The 15,572-nt window shown below is 36.5% G+C and overlaps 1 protein-coding gene across 1 annotated transcript; it reads right to left on the bottom strand.

The window, feature by feature from the left end:
• Nucleotides 1-450: 450 nt before the first annotated feature.
• On the bottom strand, nucleotides 451-11,126 carry LOC140230689 (uncharacterized). The gene is made up of 3 exons (XM_072310831.1): nucleotides 11,056-11,126; nucleotides 1,715-1,874; nucleotides 451-1,254 (listed from the first exon to the last, which is right to left on the bottom strand). Exons 1-3 carry the CDS (start codon nucleotides 11,124-11,126, stop codon nucleotides 451-453), a joined length of 1,035 nt encoding a protein of 344 aa, XP_072166932.1.
• Between the last annotated feature and the right edge of the window lie 4,446 nt (nucleotides 11,127-15,572).

Genomic DNA, 15,572 nt, shown 5'->3' with positions numbered 1-15,572 from the left:
TAACTTTTTTTTTTTTTTGGTTAGGTGCTGGTCTTTCAGCTAGCTGCAACCAATAAATCTCAGTCGCTGTTCTCCATAATCTTTTTATTCTCCCAAGCCAATGATGAGTACCAATAACAATCTAATTGCAAAGGGTTAAGTTGATTTTATAATTCGTTTATTTGAAGACACGTCAATTATGGCAAAGAAGTGTTTTTGCGTCTTGAACTTATACAGTAGTGCATTTCCCGTTAAGGAAAGTTAAAGTGCTACAATATAAAGATATGAAAATATAGATGGATAGCATTATAATAAGATACACCAACAATATGCAACACTGCAGAAGAGTTAAACAATTTTTCTCAAAGACATGGGTGCATCTACAGTTAACAGTAAAGAACTTTCCGGTGTTTTCTATGTATAGTCACATCGTATTCCAGACTAAAATCTTGTAATGGAATTACAGGATCTCTAGAGTTTTAGGTTATCGGGAATGCTCTCGTAGATTACCGATTTGATTTTACCATGGGAGTTCTGTGTCCTATGAAGATCTACTTCAGAAGACGTCTTATCTTTGTAAAAAGATGCTGTGGGGACTCTTTTGTCCTTGCCAACATGCCGCTCATCAACAATTTCACCAGCACATGTTTCAAGAATGAGGTACCCATTTTCATCGACTTCGCGTTCTTCCCTTTCCTTGTTCGGATAAATTGAAACAGGATCGTTCGGACTCATAGGAGGAGGAGGGGCGCGTTTATTTTTTCTACCGATGATCGGGTACTTGGGGGAATGTGGCGGTTTTCTGATGGGTGCGGATTGGTCGTAAGTTGAAGGGATATCTTCATAAACTGGTGATTGGAAGTTCCCTGATCTCGTAGAGTCGTCTACAGGCCTGGACGGAAGGGATAGTGGTCCGCAAGGTGAGGGACCAATGGATAAAGCATCGTCCAGGACAAATGTCCCTGTTGAATCATAACGAGCCTGAAGTTTGATTGCAGATACTCGGCCTGGACATACACTGGCTACGACGTACCCGTTTTCATCAGTATCTTTTTCAACTGCTGCGGAAGAGTCAACATACGGATGAAACGTGGCATCCCTCCTCATGCTATTATTGACGGTTCCTGACATGTCCATGTATTGCTCTATCCTTGCATTACCTCTAACGTTTTGATACTGGGCAAGGTGTTCACCGTCTTGGTCTATGACGTCATGGAGATGCCGGAAATTCGTGCCCGCTGAATCTTCGATCATTTCCGCTTCAAAGTTGTGATCCTGTCAAGTAATGTAGAGAGTTTCAAAATACATACATGTATTTTTGCTGATTAAATATTATACAATTTAACTTTATCATATCTTTATGACTCTGTAATGGATGACTTTCAAGAGACTTCCTCAACCTGTGTCTGGCTAATGAAGGTCTTCATTATTTCAATACCAAAAATATAGAAAAATATATTTGAAACTTTCAACAACTTAAAAGTCCCCTACATTCCGCAATGTGAAAGAATAGACAAAACACTGAAAGTAGCAACCAGCAATCTGGGCACCGTTTCATGAAAGTTGTCAGCCTTGACAGAATGTCAGACTCTGACAATTTCATTAAAATCCTTGGTTTTGATTGGCTGAGAAGCTCTGGTCAATGATTGTTATACTATGGCTAACAACTTGTCACGACTGACAACTCTCATGAAACGGTGCCCTGGAAGATAGTTATAAGTTATAGTTGATTCACCTCCGAAAAGTTCTGGTAGATTTGATACACTCTCTTCTGACGAGAGGAGGCGTCCTCAATTTTGTCGCCGGGATGTTCCGTTGAAGAATGATGCACTGCGCACGAGTCGGGAGTGACGTTGACATTCGAGCCATCGGGATCTGCTGGGCGCCTACGTTTTCTTTTGACGTGACAAAGGGAAAAATACGTAAAATTAAATGATTTACTCAGTTTTTAATCAAACACTTGTAATAAAAAAAAACCAAAAACAAATCCTGACATGTACGAGAACAGTTATACAGAATTATGACTAATCAATTTGTTTTAAAAGTATACTTACATGTAAACATAAATAAAGTATATACTCTGAGTACAATTTACTTCTCAAAAAGGAATCTAAATGTCATTGGCAATTGTTTGTGTGTGTGTGTGCGTGTGTGTAAGGGGGGATCTAACCGTTAGATATAATATTTGTGCGTACGGGGTCGTGTGTATTATCATTTTGTCAATATTGTCATCAGCCTCTATTGATGTAAACTTTATATCTCTATTATAACAAGGTATGCAAGTGCACCTTTTCTGTGATGGTTATAAAAAAACCATGCATCGAATGAAGACCAGCATGATATATTATTATATATATATAATCTTTGTTATAATAACGAACCTTATTTCATTTTTGGATTAACAAACCTTCGGAATAACGAAAATTATTCCATTTTCGTATTAACAACCCTTCGGATTCAAGAACCTTCGGAATAACGAACTGTAATCGTAATATCGACTAAAAGCATGGTTCTGATGTTGAAACATTGAAATACCATATGCCTGCACTGACGCACGCCACTCGGCAACATCTACAAATCAAGATTTGAAAAAAAAAGACAACAAAACAAACATACAAACAAAACCCACCAGAATTTACCCCCATATACACACTCCTCATACGCACAGACCTACACCCCTCTCCTTTCCCAAGATATGTCTATGTCTATGTCTATGCGTATTGCAAACATATTAATTTGCCCCCCCCCCCATTCCAGAAATGAGGAAAAAAATCTAGTACTTTTTAATTCATAATCGTCCAAATATTCCGCCAGAAGTATGAATCAGATCGTTGAATTGCAAGCATAAAAATACAATTTTTAAACCCCCTCGGGTGTAAGGCGATGCCCCCCTCCCACAGCCTCTCCCGCTCGGTCCCTTTTCATAGACTTTCCACACTTTTAAGAGTAACAAATTCAGAATATTTCATCAAAAAGTGTGCACCAGATTTTTCACTAACAAAATGTAAAAGTTCCCTCATATTGAAGGGTGATATCCGCTTTCAAAACCCATCCGCAACTCGATTCTGCTTCATAGTTTTAGTACACTTCTAATTAGAAATTTCCCAAATAGGCCATGAAAAGTGTGTGAACGATATATTTCCATCTCAATTCAAAAAATGCAAAATCTCCCTCGTGTTAGAGCGGGGTTGGGCATAAAGAGACTATGATTGTCTAACTTTTGAGGATTGACAATTTTCCAAATATAACAACAAAAGTGTGCACCATATTGTTGAATAACAATCATAACAATGCAAAAATTCCCTGGTGTGGGAGGAGAGGGGGATATCCCCCTCCCACATCCTCCCCGCACATACCCCTGAATATAATTTTACTTACTTTTCCATTGATAGAAACAAAAATATAATATTTCACTGGCAGTAAGTACCAGATCTCTCAATTTCAGTTATGAAAATGCAAAATCTCCCCCGTGTGGGAGGGGGCCATCACCACTCATACTCCTCCTCCTGCACATTTCCAGAACATATATTCTTCTCAACTTATTTTTTGAAGAAACAAAAATCGAATGTTTAATCAAAGGGGTGCACCAGATCTCTGAATTTCAAGTCTGAAAATGCAAAAATCTTCCTCGTGTGGAAGGGGCTATCACATACGTACCCTCCCCACACATGTTCCTGATTATATATTTGTCTTACTTTTTTGATAGAAACAAAAATCGAATACTTCACAACAAGTGTTCACCATATCTCTGAATTTTAGGTCTGCAAATGCCAAATCTCAAACGTGTGGGAGAGGGCTATCAACCATCACATCCCTCATCCATGCGTCTCCCTGATTATTTGTCTTAATTCTTTTTGATAAACAAAAATCGAATAAAAAGTGCGAACGAGATCTCTGAATTTCACGTCTTAAAAGGCAAATGTCAGTCGTGTGGGAGGATTCAGGTATCCCTCTCCCAGCAGTCTTTCTCCTCTCATTTCCATAATTATATTGATCATTATCTTCCAAGTTTTGCCCCCCCCCCCATGAAAATCGATCGACAAAATGAATGCAAGAAAATTCAGAAGTCCAATAGAAATAAGGAAATATTTACTTTATACAGAGATACATATCCGTACTAAAATTTTCTTTCTTTCTTTCTTTTGATTTATTTCTTATTTTTTGTATTTTACTCGTGCTAGTAGCGGCCTATATGCATACTAATGCATTGATCTCTATGGAAGAGATCAGTGATGTGATTAGTTGTGACGAACGTGATAAACGTGAGGCTATAAGGCGCAGATAATGGTGGTAAAGGCGGATAAGGGTTCTATGTATTTGACCTCGACACATACTGACACATGATTATGCGCACACGAATCAGGACATCAGGAATTCCTTGAATATTAGAAGATCAATCAGTCAAGGAATCACCTCACTCAGAATGAAATGGTTTGGGCATGTCATCCGTATGCCAGAACATCGCCTGCCACGTGAAGCTTACTATTATGACCTCCACACATCACGGCCACCTGGAAGCCCTCCCCTCCGCTAGAAGGACCGACTATAATACGCAGTGATACAGGATCATCACTACCGACCTTTAAAAACCAGGCGAGGAACGGAAAGGGACACACCGTCCTACGCCTATAAGTCAAGTAAGTAGGTATAGGTCCTACTTACTATGTACGAAAACATGTAACAGGCTTGTGTTAATACAGAATGATCATTTCACCGAGAGCAGATCGCTCGAATAAAACAAGAAATAATTCAGAAAAGAATTCAAGAGCTTACTGCCGAACCATCCCCCCTTCCACACACACACACGAGCACACACGCAAACCACACACATCTATGAAAAGAAAAACATAAGTTAGAGAAAGAAATAATTGTACGATCACTTACTTTTTAAAATAATGTTTACACCAAGCCATCATGGAAATACCGGCAAACAGTACGAGGATGATACAGAGAAGGATTCCCAAGATGAATGATAAAAGAGTGTAATTTATCTGATGAACTCCAGGAACTGAAAAAAAAAAAATAACCTTCGTTATTCAATCGTGGAAAATAATACAATGTGTTAGGACAGTGTAGATTCCGCCCAGTCCTAAAAGCAAAATGTATTTTTTAAGCTTTTACGTAATGTCTCTATAATTTTGATTATGACTTCACATATTGAAAATTACAGAAATCGTGAAGTGACTCACTAATCACTGGTGCATATGGCGTCAAGTTTTTTTTTTTCGTAGTTGTAATTAAATTCGATAATCATATTACATCTTAGCATTTCAAATTCCATAAATCAGTTAAGATATTCGTGTACGAGAAGTATGAAAAAATAAATGAATTATAAATAAATTATGCTAGTCGATATATCATTCGAAATTTAAAACACCTTATGTTTTTACATGACATGAAGCAGTGGGATTAACTGCCAAGGAAGCAGAAAACAGTGTTTAAATTAAAGAAAAGAAAGATTTGCATCACTAATGTTTGACAATGTTTGTCGCTTTCTATCCACATCCTTGGGAACAACAACAAACTTGGCCACCAAATAGATGCGATTTTGAGAAAGTCATTGGCCACAATAATGTGTAGTGATCTGATCGCTTGCAGAAAAAGAAGAGGAAGCCCCCCTCCCCCCCCCCCCCAAAAAAAAAAAAAAATAATAATAATAATAATAACTAAAGGAAAAAAGAAAGTCAAATTTGATTGTGCTAAATAAACTAAAATCTTTACATATTATATCCATCAGCGAAATTTACTTTCAGTACATGAGCATACGGCACGCAGATATATGAAAAGACAAAAAGGAGAAGTCGAAAAGTTCAGTCGCAAATGTCACCTGAAAAAGATGTGTGGCTCGCCTGTAACAATGTAGTGAATTTTTTAGTGGGCTCAACGTCACCTATAAACAGACAGAAGACAGCGGACGAATTGTTAGTGAATACTTTCTCCATGTATTTCCCTGTTCAGAGTCGACTGTTTAATCTGATCGGCCCCGCGATATTGCATTTCCTTTATTAAGTTTCAAAACAAATAACGTTGCTAACAAGCATCCAAAGATCAATTGTTTTTTCAACAAATGGATCTACGTAAGTATACGAATAGAGTACGTTACAATGATATTGGATAATTAAGATTATGTGCGGGAGCCTAGCTACAGAAAAAACACATGCTTGTGGGGGTAGGTCTTGAGAAAATAAAACACAGTCACTTACATACACATTATGTATACATACACTGCATGCACGCGAGTGCACCTGGACAAGCGTGTGCATAAACACACACACACACACACACACAGACACACACACACACATACATACACCGACACAACAAACAATTACAAACAACAAAGAGAAATGGAGAAAACACCAACAAAACTGTCCCAGGCATACCTAGGGACAGCATTTTGAAGAAAATAACGCGAGTGCCTAGCAGCTGCGAGAGAAGAGAAAATACACGTATGGAAAAAAAAAGAAATCAGAAGGTGTGAGCCTGTTCAACAAACACGCCGAAGAGTTTAGGTGTCAATTTCATTCATTTCAAATTATCTTCTGATTCGTGCTGTCATCAGAGCACTGCAAAAAAAAAAAAAAAACAAAAAAAAAACAACATATATGATTATATATATATATAATGTAAAGAAAATAAGCTTACGCTTGAATGAATAACATCTGAGTTTTCGTCGCACCTTAAAGGGATTGTATAGTTTTGGTTGACACCTAATTTCAGGTTTCTAACATTCTTTTTTTTTGTGAGAAAATGAGAAACCTCTTATGAAATATGAAAGAATATGTAATTCCATGAGGAATTCAACGTTTATTTGATGAAAATTGGAAATGGCTGAGATATCCAAAACAGACCGATTCTAATAAAGTGTGGGACCCATCTTTTATTACGATCGCTTTGTTTTACTTTGTTTTTTGGATGTTTCAGTCATTCAAAACCCGATTTTCATCGAATAAACTTTGAATTCCTCTTAAAATGGTATGCTCTGTACTATTTCATAAGTGTTTTCTTATAGGTCTCTCCCAAAAAGTTAAAAGCCCAATTCTCATCTCCACCAGTACTGTACAACCATCCCTTTAATATTTAGATACTTTCAAAGTTTCAGGGCATTATAGATAAAAGCATAACTTTGCAATATTCGTAATCTTGTTTTTGGTATATGGTACATACCACTTTGTCTTGTTGAAGATTTATGTATTTCTCTATTTATAAAGATTCCAGCAATTTCACAATAATTCAATAAATGCATCAAAACTTCTAAATCCCTTAATAAAAACCATCTACTTAAAGAATATTATTTTTTAGACAGAAGCGGATCACTATGCGCACATGAATTACTACCATGTGTCATGGTATGACTTGATTTGTATTTATCACGTAATTAATTTGTCCCATTTTGTAAATGTTCACCATGTAAGAAATTGATTAATGTTGCTTTAATTTTTAAACAAGCAGTGCGATTTTAAAGACATGAGTTTGCATCAGCATTACCAAATAAGGACATTTTAGGTTGCACAATAAAAGGAAAAGACAGTGTGTTGGAATTAATGTTTCCAGAATGAGTAGTTGATTCTATGTGACGTCAAAATGCGAGGAAGGGGTATCCCTGATGGTATGCTTTATGCTGTCTGAAATGTGGACGTCATTAAGGACATCACAACACAAGTTTACAATTTGTTCAGGACAGGGTCATTCCAGAGAATTCAAGAGAATTCAAGAGAATCCTGGTTTCCGTGGACAAGAAGTCATGACATCAAGCGCAGGCTTGACCAGTGCAAAACAAAACGGTTAGGAAAGTTTTGACAGGCAAAAAACGCCAGCCGATAAGAAAGTGGGGGCAGGACTTTTGAAAAAAAAAAAATACTTTCCAAAAAGTCTCCTCACCTGACTTATTTTACATGGAGGCCTATGGTCTTGTAAGTGTGAAAGCATGAGGTGTTTAGGCGTAAAATTTAGACGCCGCGTGATATTGCTGAACAATCAGGATCAGGCCATGTCTATGGCGCGCCATTTGCCCAATAATTCCGATAAACTCAGATGAACTTAGTTTATCGCCGAAAAATTTTGTTTATCAGTCGATAAACTAAGTTTTTCGAGAGAAACTCTGCTTATGGATTGAAAAACTAAGTTTATCGCGATAAACCTAGTTTTTCATTCGATAAACAGAGTTTATCGATAAACTGAGTTTTTCGCTCGATAAACAGAGTTTCTCGATAAATCTAGTGTATCGCTTGATAAACTAAGTTTTTCATTCGATAAACAGAGTTTATCGATAAACTAAGTTTTTCACTCGATAAACAGAGTTTATCGATAAACTAAGTTTTTCGCTCGATAAACAGAGTTTTTCGATAAACTAAGTTTATCGAAAAACTAAGTTTAACGATAAACTCTGTTTATCAAGCGAAAAAAAAACTAAGTTTATCGATAATCATTGTTATTTCAGCTTTGGCGAAAGGGGGCGCTAGTAAGGTCGAAATTAGCTGCAGGATTAGGACGTGGAGTTTGGCACGCAGTGCCACGCAATAGCCGCAGACTTGCGACTACAGTACCCAGTAGTCACGACGGCATCCCACGTGAAACGTTAACGCAAACCAACGCAAAATGCACTTTGTCTGTCAAGCCTCAATGGGATGCGGTAAATCCTCTATGAACTGGTCCTATACACGACCACGAGCAGTGGCAACGCTCAGAGCCGTACGGCTCTACTCTGTGCCTCACGCTCCTTTTCCGGGCTCCCATAGAAACCTGTGTTAAATGCAGCATATTCCATAAATCATTAAAAAATCAATTGAATCATAGATATTTTTTTTTTTAAATTGAAGCAGATGAAGGGAAATTTTCTCTACTTTCAAGCAAACAACATATTTTGGGATGTTTTCCAGCTCTAAAAAAAGTTAAGAGCCTCCATACGAGACTAGTCATCCAGTCACTCTCAAAAACAATAAAAATAGCAAATTACCTCATATATCAATAAAAATTCATTAAAAATACAAAAACCCTGATTCACTCAACTTCTTTATAGCCTGCAGAAGCTCCTGTCCTCAAGCAATGTCAAAACACTACCAGAGGTGGCAATTTTTCACTTGACTGATTTTTAATGAATTTTTTTTTTTGGTAAAAAATAACATTACCTTTATCTTTGTACTGCCTTCCCTGTAGGCAATGCGAGAGTTGAATTAGGAGCGTGAGGCCTCTGGCAACACTATTCAAAGCTCAAAGCGCTGGTGAAAAACTAAGTTTATCACGATAAACTTAGTTTTTGCTTGATAAACAGAGTTTATCGAAAAACTTAGTTTATCGCTCCATAAACAGAGTTTCTCTCGAAAAACTTAGTTTATCGACGGATAAACTACGTTTTCGGCGATAAACTAAGTTGTTCGGAATTATTGGGCAAATGGCCATTGGGTATATACGTCACTCCAAATCGGGAAAATTGAGTGTTGGAATCACTGTGATTAGGGAACTGGTGCATTTCGGCTCTGACAGCCTGGTTGTACAGAACAGAATCACTCACTAAGAAGATTCGAGTTTGAACACCAACAGCTGTGCCTTTTTTTTCATGCGTTTTTGTTTGGATTTATTTTATTTTGTTTGTTTGTTATTTTTTGTGGGGGGGGGGTAACGCGCAGCAGACAATACATTAACTTTCTTCCCTGATTGAAGATGTTGAATATATATATATATATATATATATATATATATATATATATATATATTAAAAAAAAACGATAAACAGGGGAAAAGGGAATGACATAGTATTGTTCCTCCCCCAGGAAAAAATAACGAGCAACTTAGCAATAACTTACTTGCATTAGTTTCTCTGCTTTTTACAGTCGTTGTGCTTACATCTTTCCACTGTTTATCTGCCATTAAAAAAAGTAGGAATGAATATTGGCCAGTATTTAAGGCAAATAATGTCACAGAATAGCTCTGCAAGTTCTCCAGCAAGTTTCAGAACATAAAAACGGTTGTTCCCCACATTTCAAATCTTGTTTGAAGAATAGATATTGTTTAGCTCATTTCAGATAATTTCTGCATTCCGCTTTCAATACTACACGTAATAAAATTTGACAATATGCCATAGATTATATGAATTGTTCCAATGCATTTATAGCCTCAACATTGTGTAGTGTACGTATCATGTGGAGTCGTAAAGAGAAAACGTGAGAAAAATGTAGAAACAATGCCGATTTCAAGGTACCGTACACTGTACGGTAAGGAACACTTCGAATTGGGTTCAAGAATGTATAATATAAATACTGTTTATATATATATACGTATGTATATGAAATTGGAAATGCAATGGACCATCTTTATGAGCTGACCTTTACTAGCAAGATGGTCCAAGACAAACTTACGATATAAAACAAAAAAGATTGTGTCGCCATTCACTATAAGTGAATAGCACTGCAGATGGTGTACAGTGTTGTGAGGTGTGCGTTGTGCTGTCATTATGTTGATCTGTAAAGTGTATGATAGCCTATATTCATACTCTGTGTAAAACATGATATCATCATCTTTAATCCGTTATTTAAAAGAACACAAACAAAAACTTAAAACAAAGATTAATCATCGGAAGAATATTGAGTTATGTGATAAAGGATATCTTTTATCTTTTAATTATCTTTTAAAGATATTCAATGATTAAGACTATTTTAGAAAGAATTTCGGACATCATCCCAAAATGTTCAAATAATTCTTTTTGAATGGATTACAAAATTGGAGTTATTAAAGGTTAGTCATTGTGATGGAATAAAACATCACCGCTGTGCAGCTGATTTGTCCTTCACCTTTTAGTAAGCTTTTTGCACACTTTAATCTGCCTTATCGCAGAATATAGAGTAAACGAGCCTCAGGAGTAACACATAAGTTTACAAACACGTTCTTATTCTATTCTTATTCTACTCCTTATCAAGACAATATAGAAGCTTCATTTTCTTGTAAAGACTCGAGAGCACAGAAATCAGCCATACCAACAGAATAAGTGCATTTCTATGCTTTGTAGAAAATCGACCGATTCGATTTCTTAAGGAATTTCCCTGATAGATTACCGTCATAGTGTTTGTAGGCCAGACTAACCGTTTGTTGTATTCTTCGATGCCCGACAAGATGGGACGGAAGAGTTCCAGGTCGGGTAAAACGTTGACCATCCTTGTTGACTCGTACACTGCAGTGTCGCAGTACCCTCTATTACGAAGCCTTCCCCACAGGTGAGAGTTATTGTGGACCCGAGGCCTCTCATATTAGAGTTCCAGTAACCATTAGACACATTACCAGGATGATCACAAAACCCGGACGAAACTATCAATGATGATGATTTAAAGACACAGAACTGAATAATTAATTATTACAAATGAAATAAAGACATTGCAGCATTTTCTCAACCTTTGTTCATTGGGCTGTCATGAGAGCTACAGGTTAAATATTCGGACGATTAACTACCACCAGATTTATCAGAAATACGATATTACACACATACACAAACACACACGTACACACAATGTGCAACGTCGACGTAGACCTATATGTCTTTTCATTAAATATGAAAAACATCACTTATCACTGGCATGGGCGTTAAAAACTAACTTTCTGTATAGGATCATGATTTCTACATGATATTAAACATTACGAATACTTTTTTTAGAATGATGAGTTCGTTACATGAACAAACAGAAAAATAGAAATAGAGCAGACTCTGAAAATACATGTCACTTTTTGTTCATTTCCCGAGTTGCATGCAACAACAGCTGCTCTCGGAAAAATGCTGAAAGGCATACGACGCGACGTAAAGAAAAATAACGACATACTTTTCTGTTTGTCTATATATATTATTCTGTATAATAATGAATATACATTTATTACGTCTGTTCCTCACACTAGCCATCCACCTAATACAAATATATGTATGTATGCATGTATGTATTATTTATGTATTTATGACTGTTTAGAAAATTTCTTCCAGGGCTATCACAAATGTGCCTCATGTTTGAAAGGAAGAAAAACAGAAAAGACAGACTGAGCAAAAATGTTTTCATAAAATCCTGAAAAAAAAAAAAACAGATTTGATTTTCTGCTTCCAAACCAGTTATTTGTTTATAGCAAACACGAACAAAAATAGAACTAGAAATGTCGCTAGGGCGACTGGTATGCCTCCGCCATAATGCATGATTCTCTCAATGTGACCCTGCACCACAAAACACACAAAAAGTCGCCAGACATGGATTTTTAGTTAAGGGCAGATTCTGAAAGAGCAGACTCTAAGCTTTAAAATGATGTGTAACTCAATTCAAATGGATTCTCCTAACCTATATAAATATTGCAAAGAAAGCACACACTCAGGAAAAGTGTGAACTGAGAAAAAAAGGCTTTGAAGTACAGTGTGTATTCAAGCGCTTAATCTTTACCAAGCCGTGCTCCCTGTGCGATGAATGGGACAAAGAACAGGAAGTAAACCACCGGAGTAACAACAATGAAGGGATTATCAAATTGCACTAAAATTGAGCATGCCTTATTAACACACTCTGTCCATAATTAATGCCAACTTAAAGCAGTAGAGTCATCCTTTGAAAAGTTATTAGAGTTGAAAATGAATGGTGTGTACAAGGTTTCTCAGAAATTAATAATGGACTCTAAAGACACACCTATTACCAAAAATGTTCGAGATAAACTGCTAAAAAAACACACTTTCCTGCCCGCTTTATGATCCCAAATTTTAGCATATAATGTAGAAGAAGACTTGCACTTTCAGAAAATATGAAAAAGTCAAGATCGGCTAGGTTGACCTATTTCGCCTATTTTCAGTCCTCACGCAAAATCAGTGTGTGCGACTTTTTGTTCGTTTTGTGATGCACGGTCACATATTATAGTACAATGTCTTCACAATGTGTGATGACAGTTTCACATAACTAGCAAAATATTGAAATGACAGGTTTGTCAGATATGTCTTGAATGTTCACTTTCCTTGAACTAGGTTTACTATAATTGTCTAAGAATGAACCATTTGCGAGAAAAGTGAAATTGTAACATTTTCACCTGGCCTTTGACCTTATGACATGAAACTCTCTCTGGAGAATCTTTATATGCAGTAGTACATGTCTACACTGAGTTTTAAGAAAATACCTTCGGGCTTTGCATAGATATGGGGGAAATAGCAACATTTTTACCATTTGACCTTGAACTTTTGACCTTTGACCTCTTGTGATTTGTCTGAAAAACTACTCAACTAATGGCCCCATCATATGTCATCCTTGGACCAAGTTTGGTGAAAGTTACTTCATCCAGTTTTGAGTTGTCACGCAAACAGATAAATTTTGGGATTTGACCTTGATCTTTGACCTTTGACCTCTGTCCGATTTCACTCAAAAACTAATCAAGTAATTGTCCCATCATAAATCATCCTCGGACAAAGTTTGGTGAAACTTGCTTGATCCAGTCTTGAGTTATCGAGTAAACAGATACAATTTCATGATTTGACCTTGACCTTTGGCCTTCAGCCGATTTCACCCAAAATCTAATAAAATAATTCCCCATCATACTTTATACTTGGACCAAGTTTGGTAAAATTCCAGTCGATATTACTCAAGTTATCGCGTAAAGGAATGCGGACGTACGTACGTACGGACGGACGGACGGACGGACAACCCGAAAATATATTGCCTCCGGCACCACTTCGTGGCGGAGGCATAAAATAGAATGACACTTTAAACGCATTTTCAAGTCAAAAAAAAAGATAAAGAGTCACGGAACGAATTTTGTGAATGTCCTAAAAGCAAGATCACATAAATAAGAATCTTCAATTTGTAATAATTTATTTACAACTGTATATCCTAAAATATATCATAAAATTTCACGACAAAATTGGTTTTAACTGGATCAAAACTGTGGATAGGACATTGAAACATTAACGGTCGAATCTCATTTTTACAGACTTCGTGAAAACTGCAAAATTTAAAATCCACGTTTTTTAAATGCCAATGACATGTAGCTTATATACAAGACACAAAACTATCGATTGCTCGATCAAAGATCTTGGCTTTATTATAGTCATTATCATAATTTGAAGTCATACTAATTTTGAACCTGTTTCGTTCTGGTTTTGTCTCTCCCGTCTTATGATTTCTTAAGGTAACGAAATGTAAGGCATAATGGCATAGTCTACATAATCATATGAATTATTATACATACAAACATACACAAACTTATAAAGACATACATACTAGAATTGCAGTTTTTTTTTTCGACTTTCAATATCTCTTCTCACCTCGGCATTTCAGCTTGACAGCCCTGTTTTCGGGACAATCTCTTCTGTTCTTTGAACACTCCGTTATGCGTCTATATGAATCACCTGTCAAATATTGTCAAAAACCCATTATGAACTTTAAACAGGTTCGGTCATTTCACTCTACAGGAGAGAAAAGCCGTTATATTCTTTTGATGAAGACTTTAATAGAAGAGCTAGTCTAGGAATCGCAAACATACATTTATCTTTAACCCGCACGTCGGGAGGTTGTGTATATAGAAAAATAAATGATTCCCAACAAAAACGATGGCAGACGTCCTTTACAAACTTGCACACACACACACACACACACACACACACAAATCTGACTTGGTTCGATTGCAAGGGTAGCTCGAAAAACAAGATTTCCACAAGATCTTCACTTTTAAGATTCTTGAAATTAAAAGTTACGATTTTCTGTGAAATATAGTTTGATACATTTTGGTGAAATCGACATGTGCTCAAGTTTTCGTATCACCTTCAGGACACTGCAGCCGTTGAGTCTTGTTCCATGCTGCTGTAGTTGGCAATGTCTGAGGCGAGAATTTCTCTTCTGCTGAGAAGCCGAGTTCTTTACAGACCACTTTAGCAGCTACGACGTTAAATTCTTCATAGCACACATATCCGTCTGGTTCCAGGACCACCAAGCCTTCATGGGGAGAGGGTCCCTCTACCAGTTTTACAGATGGTGTTTCTTAACAATCAAATGGACAGATTGATATTTACTGGACTGTTTGATTCAAGATAAAGACTACATTCATTAGACTGAAGCAGGTAATGTTAGTTAATAGAACACAACCTCATTGAGTATTTGTTGAGCGATGTTATAGAATAGAAGGTCCTCTGGAAATATGTTTGCATATCTTTAAGACTGGCTAATGTAACATTTCCACACTGTCAGGCTAAGATTATTTGACTCCAATATGTTTTGTTTTTGTTCTTACGATAAATAAAGTGGAAATGACGTCTTGTTAGACACGTTGAATGGACTCACAAACATGAAAAATGCACGGCAGGAAGTACCGATTCAATTTTTGTTTGTTGTACTTGTAGATCTATTGTATTGGACTAATATGAATATAACAACATAAAAAAAAATAAAAAGACATATTTGGCCCCTCAAATATATTTGCTTCTTTGTCCTCACTTCTATGGTATTGCGCACATCCTTCGTGTTAGATGCTTTAGACGTGAGTATACTTCATGCTTATTAATCAAATAGATAACGCAATGGAAACATGGAATGTATATCTTTAATAGTGTATGCCTATGTGCTATCAAAATAATGTAAGAAGAAAAGGATTTTTGAAATACTCTG

The sequence above is a fragment of the Diadema setosum genome, chromosome 7 (genome assembly GCF_964275005.1).
Source record: "Diadema setosum chromosome 7, eeDiaSeto1, whole genome shotgun sequence".
Classification (NCBI taxonomy): domain Eukaryota; kingdom Metazoa; phylum Echinodermata; class Echinoidea; order Diadematoida; family Diadematidae; genus Diadema; species Diadema setosum.
This window is presented reverse-complemented; position numbering and strand designations above follow the sequence as displayed.